The sequence below is a fragment of the Netta rufina genome, assembly GCF_964035555.1.
Source record: "Netta rufina genome assembly, chromosome: W".
NCBI classification, from domain to species: Eukaryota; Metazoa; Chordata; class Aves; order Anseriformes; family Anatidae; genus Netta; species Netta rufina.
In genome coordinates, this window is record NC_140139.1 from 5842920 (window position 1) to 5854994 (window position 12075).

Sequence of the window (12075 nt, forward strand, 5' to 3'; positions counted from 1 at the left end):
CAAAAGTAATTTTTAAAATGAAATCTTACTACTCATTAAAATGCTGAGGGCAAAAATCTCCTCAACATGAACTCCTTAACAGTAAATAATATATGATAGAAAAGTTCATTCAATGCCCAAAACTTGACCATTTTTCTTTTTTCTGTGCACCCAACTGTGTTTTAAAGAAATAATAATGAATATAACCTTAAACTAAGATAATTTCAAAGGCAAAAATATCTTAAACAGACTTGTCAGATTTGGTTCACTAAATATACAAAGGTGACATCACCATTTTATTTTCTTTTCTTTTCTTTTCTTTTCTTTTCTTTTCTTTTCTTTTCTTTTCTTTTCTTTTCTTTCTTTTCTTTTCTTTTCTTTTCTATTTTTTAAATGTATGAAGGAAAATAGCAAGCCTGGATACAAAGGGTAGATGTTTAAGGAGGATGAACAAAGTACTGGGAAGATGACTGAAGATCATGCAGAACCATCACCTGCCAAACAAAATTAAAAAAAAAAAAAAGTGCATGATTCAAGGTAAGGGGAATAATGTGAAAGGTTGGTCTGTAAAAATACATAGATAAAATAAAAACTTCAAAATAAAGATTTAATGTATAGAATAAAGTAGACCTGGTGACTGAAGGAGAAATGTCATCATACTCATAGGAAGGAGAGAGATCAGAGCGACTGCCACTACCCTGTGAGAAGGGAATGTCCAAAGGACTAATTCCAAATTCCTTTACTCTGCAGTAACAAAATACAGCATCAAATTAAGAAAAAATGACCTCATAAACACAGTTAAAATGACAACTCTTTCTTAAGTATTCTTCTTTTATAGTTTAAAAACCTAATAAATTATGTTTAAATTAAAACACAAATAAAAGCATCAACTTACTTAAACTTTCTGCAAATAAAGGTCACTAACAGACCTGGAAAAAAACAGCACTACTAATCTGCAGGAGAATACAATAGCAATGTTTTCAGAAGAGTAATTCCAAAATTTAGTTAGTGCAGTAAATAATGTCTGAGTAATGGCTGCAGTGGCTTAGGTGGAGCTTGGCTGCCCACCTGAGTAAAACCACCTCAACTTCAAGTACCCAAAAGGGTACTGGTGGGCTTTTGGCATAGTTGCCTTGGAGATGGAGGACAGTAGCCAAAAGGATATCACATACTTTATGACTCCATGCTGAACAATAAACCTGGGGGGCTGTCTGGGCAGGGGAAGAGGCTGCTGTCTGGGCATTGGTTGGCAGGTGGTGAGCAATTGCATTGCGCATCACATGCTTTGTACGTTCTATTATTATTTTTATTATCATCATTATTACTATTATTATTTCTCTTCCTTTTATCTCATACTAAACTGTATTTCAACTCATCAGCTTTTACCTTTTTTTCTTCCCAATTATCTCCCCTGTCCCACTGGGGGGGGGGGGGGCGTGAGCAAACAGCTGTGTAGTGCTTTGCTGCTTGCCTGGCTAAACCACAACACCCTGTAACAACATACAAAACTGATACCAAGATGAAGAAACAGATTCAGCACAACTGTTTTTGTATTTAATTTTTCTGCAGTGTCTTTTTCTGGAGTGATTTCAGCAATGCGTAGGCTATAAGGGACAGGAAGATCCAATATGTCTTCATGAACACAAAACTCCCTCCTTTACATTAATACAGGGGACTAGACTAGATGCCTCATTTTCACAAGGAAGGAAATTACACAGACCAGTCCAAGCCAGACAGGCTTGCTACTAATTCCCTTGATTCAGGGGCAAATTCAGATTCCAAGAGGAACTGGTGATAAGCTTTTATAGCAGCCCTTTTTGCCCATTAGTGACAGTAAGGAGTGCCCAGACAAACAGAAGCAGACACAATTTTGCCCTTATCTTTCATTTGGGCAAGAAAATCCGATTCCAGACCAATAGGTGGTAGCCTTTTCCAGAAAAACAAAACAAAACACGCGCACACACACAAAAACAAAAACAAAAACAAAAACAAAAACAAAACAAACAAACAAACAAACAAACAAAACAAAAAAAAACAAACAAAAAAAACACAGCAGGATTACTGATGGCCTAGGTGCTAGCTTTGTGAACTCCAGGTCTTGCTGGAAAACTGTAGCAACTCTCACTGCAGCACACACAAGATTGCCCCATCTATGTGAAATTAAGCAGAACTGCATCTGGAAAAGGCTCCTTTTACAATTGCTGAAGATAGGCTAACGCTTTCAGAGAGTAGTACAGGTCTCAGAGGTGCTGACTCAGCCTCTGGAGATGCTTATTTCTGTATGTATATTATAAAGTCACTGCTGGATTAGCCAGATTTTACTTAGGTGTCTCAGATATTTGCTTATAGTTAGAAAGTACAAAAGCTGGGACACAGCAACTGCAGAATTTTGATAAAAATAAGCTAGCAGATATACATCAAATAGGCTGGCAACAGCATGCTAACAGGATGAAAAAGCACATTATAGTCAGCATGGATTCAGCAAGGGAAAGTCATTTTTGACCAGTCTGCTACACTTCAATGAGATTACTAACTGGGTAGATGAGGGGAAAGTGGTGGGTGTGGTCTACCTTGACTTCAGCAAGGCTTTTGACACTGTCTTCCATAACATCCTCATAGACAAGCTCAGGAAGTGCAGCCTAGATGAGTGGACAGTGAGTTGGATTGATAATTGGCTGGATGGCAGAACTCAGAGGGTTGTGCTTAGTGATGCAGAAATTAGTTGGAGGCCTGTAGCTAGCAGTGTCCCCCAGGGGTCAGTACTGGGTCCAGTCTTTTTCAACATTAATCAGTGACCTGGACGATGGAACAGAGTGCACCTTCAGCAAGTTTGCTGATGACACAAAGCTCGGAGGAGTAGCGGATACCCAAGAGGGCTGTGCTGCCGTTCAGAGGGATAGCAACAGGCTGCAGGGATCGGCCGAGAGGAACCTCATGAAGTTCAACAGGGGCAAGTGCAGGGTCCTGCACCTAGGGAGGAATAACCCCAAGCACCGGTACAGGCTGGGGAGTGACCTGCTGGAGAGCAGCTCTGCAGAGAGAGTCCTGGGAGTCCTGGTGGACATCAGGCTGACCATGAGTCAGCAATGTGCCCTTGTGGCCAAGGAGGCCAACGGTATCCTGGGCTGCATTCAGAAGAGTGTTGCCAGCAGGTCAAGGGAGGTGATCCTCCCCCTCTACTTGGCCCTGGTGAGGCCATGTCTGGAGTATCGTGTCCAGTTCTGGGCGCCCCAGAACAAGAGGGACATAGAACTACTGGAGCGAGTCCAGAGGAGGGCTATGAAGATGACTAGAGGACTGGAGCACCTGTCATTCGAGGACAGGCTGAGAGAACTGGGCCTGTTTAGCCTGGAGAAGAGAAGACCAAGAGGGGATCTTATCAATGTGCATAAATATCTGAGGGGAGGGTGTCAAGAGGATGGGGCCAGATGGTTTAGTAGTGCCCAGTGATAGGATAAGAGGCAACAGGCACAGACTTAAACACAGGAAGTTCCATCTGAATATGAGAGGGCACTTCTTTACCGTGAGGGTGACAGAAAACAGATTGCCCAGAGAGGTTGTGGAGTCTCCTTCTCTGGAGATATTCAAAACCTGCCTGGATGCGCAACGTGCTCTAGGTGATCCTGCTCAGCAGGGGGGTTGGACTAGATGATCTTCAGAGGTCCCTTTCACTCCCACCCATTCTGTGATTCTGTGCTTTTTGGAAGGTATCTCAGCCAGCACTCTAGGGAATCTGGAGATGCCTCCAGAGCAGGGGCAAAACTAATAGTGGCGTCTTCCATACTCCTTGCACTGCAGACTATAACCACCTCTGGTGAGCCTCACCTTTGTGCCTGGCAAGATTGTGGAAAAGATCCTCCTGGAAGTAGTGTCGAGGCACATGCAAGAAGAGGTGATCTGAGACAGCCAGCACGGCTTCACCAAGGGCAAATCCTGCCTGACCAGTCTGGTGGCTTTCTACAATTGAGTGACTGCATCAGGTGACAAAGGAAGACTGACCAATGTCATCTACCTGGACTTCTGCAAGGCCTTTGACATGGACCTATATGACATCCTGGTCTCCAAATTGGCGAGATATAGATTTGATGGGTGGACCGTTCAGTGGATAAGGAATTGGCTTGAAGGTCAAACACAGATACTGGTGGTCAATGGCTCTATTAGGACTTAGGACTCGAGGAAATGACCACAAGTTGCACCAGGGGAGGTTTAGATTAGATATCATGAAAAACCTTTTCTCTCAAAGGAACAGCCTGTCCAGGGAGGTGGCGGAGTCACTATCCCTGGTGGTGTTCAAGAAGCACCGCCAGGTGCTACAAGAGATGATTTAATAGTTTAGTATTGGTGACAGGAGGACGGTTGGACTAGATGAACTTGTAGGTCCTTTCCAACCTTGCGTTTCTATGATTTCTATGATATCTATATCCAAGTGGAGGCCAGTGATGAGTGTTGTCCCTCAGGGGTCTTTCCTGGGACAGGTACTGTTTAATATCTTTATCAATGACATAGTGGGATCAAGTGCATCCTCAGCAAGTTTGCAGATGACACTAAGCTGAGTGGTGTGGTTGATACAATAGAAGGATGAGATGCCATTCAAAGGGACCTGGACAAGCTTGTGAATTCGGCCCACATGAACCTAATGAGGTTCAATAAGGCCAAGTGCAAGGTCCTGCACCTGGGCCAGGGCAATCCCGGACATGAGTACAGACTGGGAGAAAGAACTCATTGAGACTAGCCCTTCAGAGAAGGACTTGAGGTTTCTGATGGATGATAAGCTTGACATGAGCCAGCAGTGCACGTTTGCAGCCCAAAAGGCCAACTGCATCCTGGGCTGCATCAAAAGAGGAGTAGCCAGCAGGTCAAGGGGGCTGATTGTCCCCCTCTACTCTGCCCTTGTGAGGCCCCACTTGGAGTATTGCATCCAGGTCTGGAGCCCCCAGCACAAGAAGGATGTGGATCTGTTAGAGCGGGTCCAGAGGAGGGCCACAAAGATGATCAGAGGGCTGGAGTGCCTCTCCTACGATGAAAGGCTGAGAGAGCTGGGGTTTTTCAGCCTACAGAAATGAAGGCTCTGAGGCGACCTCATTACAGCCTTTCAGTACTTAAAGGGGACTTATAAAAAAGATGCAGAGTGACTCTTTGCTCAGTCAGATAATGACAGGGCAAAGGGGAATGGTTTTAAACTAAAAGAGGGGAGATTTAGATTAGAGGTTAGAAAGAAATTTTTCACTCAGAGGGTGGTGAGGCACTGGAACAGGTTGCCCAGAGAGGTTGTGGGATGCCCCATCCCTGGAGGTGTTCAAGATCAGGTTCAATGAAGCCCTGAGCAAACTGATCTAGTGGGTAATGTCCCTGCCTATGGCAAGGGGAGGTTGGAACAAGATGATCTTTGAGGTCCCTTCCAACCCAAATCATTCTATCATGATTCTATGATAATGGCTTAAATGCAGTTTCTACTGATTCTACTGTAATGGTTGTAAAAAATGACTAAATAAATGGCTGAAACAATTACACATCATGGAACAACAGTATTCTAAACTCCAGTGATCAACAGCCAGGATAGCTACAAGCAATAACATTTTCCATACCTATTTGCATATCTCAATGTATTTAGAGTGTTTTCACATGATGCCATCCCTGGAGAAATTGTAGCAATCTGCAGAAAACAAGCCACACATTAATAATTTGCACACATTAAGAAAAGGGGGTAGATGAAGTTAAATAAAGGTTTTTTTTTGTTGTGTTTTGTTTGTGTTTTTTTTTAATCCCGTTTCATTTGAGATCTACAAAAAAATCTACTCTGTTCAGCTGTCCCAATACAATGACACCTCAAGAACAGATGTCAAGTCTGTCAAGTCAAACCTCTTTTTTTTTTTTTTTTTTTTTAACCATACCTGACACATTAAGAATTCATGGAAATTTCAGTCAATTTCCGACATCTGACAGCTTGGTAGCATAATATGTAAATGCAAAACTCTAACTGAAAAAATAAGGCTCCTCAAACAGGAAATATGCAACTCAGTAGAAAATAAGTCTAATGCATCCTGCATATGATTACCAGATATTATTTTTATATATGCATCTTCAAAAGCTGTTCTCCATTCAAGCAGACTGCATACTGATTAAGAGATCTGTTTGTTGGCTATAGTCCAAAACTGTACTTAATGATATTAAAGATAAGCATGTGTTTAGGTATTTTCCTAAATAAAGATGTTTTCTTTTTCTGAACTAGAAATTATCTGTAAATAACACTTGATAGATAAATTATTATCAGACATATCTGGGATCTGTAAGTCTTTCTTTTTCCAGTTAAATAAAATACCCTGAAGATCTCACCTTCTTTTCAGCACTCAGCAAAAATAAAAACAGTGATCATGCAACAGTGGCATCATGATTTGTCCTAGCTTCTCTCAGTAGTCCATTTTTTTAATCTCTGCTCCTTTCAGGAGAGTCATAGAGGCACTACCCAGGAAAAACATTTCTATGATCCTAAACACTACCATTTTTGCTGGCAGCACAGCATCAGGAGACTGAAACTGATGAAGATTAGATAATCCTGGTCTTTTGTTTCATCCTGCTGCTGACATTACCATACAAGAGCACAGGTAGTCATCCTGAGAGGAATTTCTCCTACTGGGGAGAAAGGAAAAATATACTATGGGAAGGGGTTAGAAAGTCTAAAGAGCTTGCTAATATATACACTGCTTAAATCTCTAATACCGGTATGCATCAGTTGCTAATGAAAATAATTGTAGATTTGAAAAGATCATTTGATTGCATGTCTCTTTATAAAGCATTGTGGATACTAATTAACAAAAATCTACATGTTCCTAAAATCTTTCCGAAGTCACTTTATATGAAAGGTGCATGCATCACTTTCATCAGTTTACTGTTCACAGTATACAACATGTGGCAACTGCCATAATGCCAGGAGACTGTTACGTCTTCAAGTGTATAAGGAACAGCTATAGGGAAGTGCCACTGTAGGTGCCCACAGCCATGATACTACCTTCAGGGCACAAGACTCTGTTGAAAAGAAACACCCACTAAGTCACATGTTCTCATGCCCCAACAAGCCCAGTCCAGGCAGGACAGGAGGACTTCACAAGTCAGCAGAAGAGCACCTGAAGAGCAGCATGAAGTAATTCCAGAAACTCCAGCCAGTAAGTCAGCTTCATCAGGGGCCCAACTAAAATGTCTCTAGGCAACACACATAGCATGGGGAATAAACAAGAGGAGTTAGAGACATGCGCACACCTACAGGGCTATGATTTTATTGGCATCATAGAGACGTGGTGGGATGATTTCCATGACTGGAGTGCTGGAATGCAAGGATACAGGCTATTCAGGAAAGACAGGCAGGGAAGATGAGGAAGGGGTGTTTCCCTCTATGTCAATGACTACCTGGAGGGCATGGAGCTCTGCCTAGGATGAGGATCTGACTGACAGTTTATAGGTCAGGATTAAAGGGAGGGCAGGGACAGGTGACATAGTGAAAGGTCTGCTACAGGCCACCCGACCAGATGAGGACCTCTACAGACAGATAGAAGCAGCCTCATGTTCACAAGCCCTGGTCTTCATGGGAGACTTCAACCACCCCAATATCTGTTGAAGGGACAGCAGAGCAGGGCACAGGTAATCCAGGTGGTTCCTGGAATGCAATGATGACAACTTCCTTCTCCAAGTGATAGAGCAGCCAAGGAGGAGAGGTGCTATGCTGGACCTCATGCTTACTAACAGGGAGGGGTTGGAGAGGAATGTGAAACTCAAGGGCAGCTTCGGCTGCAGTGACCATAAGATGGTGGAGTTTAGGATCCTGAGTGCAGTGAAGAGAGTACACAACAAGCTCGCTACCCTGGACTTTGGGATAGCAGAATTTGGCCTATTCAGGGATCGGCTTCGTAGAGTACCATGGGACAAAGTACTTGTACTTTGTGTCAGAGTACCTTAGGCACAAAAAGAAAGCCTATGGCTGCTGGAAGCAGGATCAAGCAATGTGGAAGGACTACAGGGATGCTGTTCGTCTTTGTAGGGAGAAAATTTGTGCAGCCAAAGCCCAACTAGAGTTGAAGCTGGCCAGGTCTGTGGGAGACAATAAAAAGGGCTTTTTAAATATGTGAACAGAAAAAGGAGGACCAGAGAAAACATAGGTTCCCTACTTGATGGGGATGGTCACCTCACAAACAAGGACATAGGCAAAGCAGAGACGTTTAATGCCTTCTTTGCCTCCGTCTTCAATGCCGATGATGGACTTTGGGACCCTGGGTACCCTGAGCTGGAGGACCGTGACAGTGGGAATGATAAACTCCCAGCCAACCCTGAATGTGTGTGGGATTTGCTGCTCCACCTGGATCCATACAAGTCCATGGGTCCGGATGGGATTCATCCCAGGGTACTTAGAGAGCTGGCTGACGTCATCACAGGACCTCTCTCAATTATTTTTCAATGGTCTTGGGAATCTGGAGAGGTCCCAGTAGACTGGAAGCTGGTAAATGTTGCGCCAATTTTAGAGAAGTGCAAGAAAGAGGACCCTGGCAGCTACAGGCCTGTCAGTCTCACATCAGGGCCTGGTAAAATTATGGAGAAGATGATCCATGAAGTTAGTGAAGCGCACCTGGGGGACAATGCAGTCATTGGTCCCAGCCAACATGGGTTCACGAGGGGAAGGTCCTGCCTAACAAATTTGATTTCCTTTTATGATAAAGTCACCCGTCTAGTCTATCAGGGGAAACCATCTGACGTGATCTTTTTGGATTTCATTAAAGCTTTTGACACAGTTTCCCATAGGATCCTACTGGACAAAATGTCCAGCATACAGCTAGACAAAAGCATCCTACGATGGGTGAGCAATTGGCTGACAGGCAGGGCTCAAACGGTTGTGGTAAATGGGGCCGCATCAGGCTGAAGGATGGTCACTAGTGGGGTACCCCAGGGCTCCATTTTATGGCCAGGTCTCTTCAATGTTTTTATAAACGATTTGGATGTAGGACTAGAAGGTGTTTTGAGCAAATTTGCTGATGATACTAAACTTGGAGGAGTTGTTGACTCTGCTGAGGATGGAAAGGCCTAGCAGAGAGATCTGGACAGATTGGAGAGCTGGGCAATCACCAAACACATCAAGTTTAACACAAGCACGTGCCGGGTCCTGCACCTGGGAAGGGGCAACCCTGGCTATATGTGCAGACTGGACGATGAGACGCTGGAGAGCAGCCCCGCAGAGAGTGATCTGGGGGTTGTGGTTGATAGCAAGCTGAATATGAGCCAGCAGTGTGCCCTGGCAGCCAGGAGGGCCAACCTTATCCTGGGGTGCATCAAACATGGTATTGCTAGTTGTTGGTCGAGGGAAGTGATTGTCCCGCTCTACTCTGCGCTGGTGTGGCCTCACCTCGAGTACTGTGTGCTGTTCTGGGCACCACAGTACAAAAAGGACATGAAACTATTGGAGAGTGTCCAGAGAAGGGCTACAAAGATGGTGAAGGGCATAGAGGGGAAGACATACGAGGAGCGGCTGAGGTCACTTGGTCTGTTCAGTCTGGAAAAGTGGTCTACAGCTTCCTCACGAGGGGAAGTGGAGGGGCAGGCACCGATCTGTTCTCTTTAGTGACCAATGATAGAACCCAAGGAACTGGAGTCAAGCTGCAACAGGGGAGGTTCAAGCTGGATATCAGTAAAAGGTTCTTCACCAAAAGGGTGGTTGGGCACTGGAACAGGCTTTCCAGGGACATAGTCACGGCACCAAGCCTGTTGGAGTTTAAGAAGTGTTTGGACTGTGCTCTTAGTTATATGGTCTGAATTTTTGGGTAGACCTGTGTGGTGCCAGGAGGTGACTCGATGACCTTTATGGGTCCCTTCCAATTCAGGATATTCTATGATTCAATGATTCTATGAAAGCCCTGGAGGGAAGAGGGGCCCAAGAAAGCTGGTCTCTATTCAAGGGTGACCTCCTCCAAGCTCAGGAGGGATGCATCCCAACAAAGAGAAAGTCAAGGAAAAACATCAGGAGGTATGTTCATGGATGAACAAGGAACTGCTGACTAAACTAACACAAAAAGGAAGCCTATAGGTACAGGCTTCTATAGGTACATTGGTGATAAAAGGAAGGCTAGGGAAACTGTGGGCCCTCTTTCAAAGGAAACAGGAGATCTGGACACCCAGGATATGGAGAAGGCTGAGGGACTCAATGACGTTTTTGCCTCAGTCTTCTCCAGCAAGAGACCTAGTTTGCTCTATAGCCCAAGTCCCAGAATGCAAAAGAGCAGGGACTGGGAGAGTGATGAACTGGCCACTGTAGGAGAAGATCAGGTTCAACACCAGCTAAGGAATCTAAAGGTACACAAGTCCATGGGACCTGATGAGATGCATCCGTGGGTCCTGAGGGAACTGGCAGATGTAGCTGATAAGCCACTGTCCATCATATTTGAGAAGTCATGGCAGTCTAGTGAAGTTCCCACAGACTGGAAGAGGGGAAACATAACCCCCATATTTAAAAAGGGAAAAAACGAAGATGTGGGGAGCCACAGGCCAGTCAGTTTCACCCCTGTGCCTGGCAAGATCATGGAGAAGATCCTCCTGGAAAACACGTTTGGGCATATGGAAAATAAGGAGGTGATTGGTGACAGCCAACATGTCACCAGTCACCTCCAGGTGATTGACAGACAACCTCATGAAGTTCAACAAGGCCAAGTGCAAGGTCCTGTATCTGGGCCAGGGCAATCCCAAGCACATATACAGACTGGGTGGAGAGTGGATAGAGAGCAGCCCTGATGAGAAGGACCTGGGGGTGTTGGTTGATAAGAAGCTTGACATGAGCTGGCAATCACAGAATTGTAGGGGTTGGAAGAGACCCTGAGAGATCATCAGGTCCAAACTCCCTGTCAAGGCAGGTTCCCTAGAGACAGAATCACAGAATTGTAGGGGTTGGAAAGAAATATGCACTTTCAGCCCAGAAAGCCAGCTATATCCTGGGCTGCATCAAAAGAGGCACGGACTGCAGGTCAAGGGAGTTGATTCTTCCCCTCTACTCGGCTCTCGTGAGACCCCCACCTGGAGTACTGTATTCAGCTCTGGGGCCTCCAATATAAGGACATGGACCTGTTTGAGTGCATCTAGAGGAGAGTCACAAAGAAGATCAGAGGACTGGAGCACCTTTCCTACAAAGACAGGCTGAGAAAATTGGAGGTTTTCAGTCTGGAAAAGACAAGGATCCAGGGAGACCTTACAGCAGCCTTCCAGTACTTAAAGGCGATCTACAAGAAAGCTGGAGAGGGAACTTTTTACAAGGGCACGTAGTGATAGGACAAGGGGGAATGGCTTTAAATTGAAAGAGGGTATATTTAAATTAGAACCAGAGGGGTTGAAACTTGCCCTGGTTTTAGCTAGGACAGAGTTAATTTTCCTCCTAATGGAAAATCTACCTCGACCCTAGAGACACAGGTACATGAGTTGCAAGGAAACACAATCACAAAAGGGGGAGGTCTTCTGGGAAAATTGCTGGCAGTCCTCCAGAGTAATGAATACTTTGACCAGGACTAGAGGGGCCCTGCCTCCAGCCAGGGGGAGAAGTGGGACAGTCGGGTTTACTGGACTGTGTGGATTCGATGGCCTGGCACACCGGAAACGCAGAAATATAAAGCTTTAGTGGACACAGGCGCACAGTGTACCCTAATGCCATCAGGTCACCAAGGGGCAGAACTCATCTCTATCTCTGGAGTGACAGGGGGATCCCAACAGCTAACTGTACTGGAAGCTGAAGTAAGTCTAACTGGGAATGAGTGGCAAGAGCATCCCATTGTGACTGGCCCAGAGGCTCCATGCATCCTCGGCATAGACTACCTCAGGAGAGGGTACTTTAAGGACCCCAAAGGGCGGGCTTTTGACATAGCTGCCTTGAATAGGGAGGAGATTAAGCAGCTGTTTACCTTGCCTGGTCTCTCAGAGGACCCTTCTGTTGTGGGGTTGCTGAGGGTCGAAGAACAGCAGGTGCCAATCGCTACCACAACTGTTCACCAGTGGCAATATTGCACCAAGACTCCCTGATTCCCATCCATAAGCTAATTCATCAGCCAGAGAGCCAAGGAGCTCCTGAACACCTGCAGTACA

The 12075-nt window shown here is 45.0% G+C and overlaps 1 protein-coding gene across 3 annotated transcripts in view; it reads right to left on the reverse strand.

Annotated features, from left to right (window-relative positions):
- Window positions 1-12075, reverse strand: part of LOC311220830 (kinesin-like protein KIF2A) — a gene marked incomplete at both ends in the record, with an annotated part of 102140 nt that overhangs the window by 10764 nt on the left and 79301 nt on the right. For 2 of the 3 annotated variants that reach the window (XM_084304473.1, XM_084304472.1), the window contains one exon: window positions 5565-5632. In XM_084304473.1, coding sequence (XP_084160599.1) covers window positions 5565-5632 — 68 coding nt within the window. Of the gene's footprint in view, window positions 1-609; window positions 724-5564; window positions 5633-12075 lie in introns of all 3 variants that reach the window. The other variant, XM_084304471.1, reaches the window with a different exon arrangement.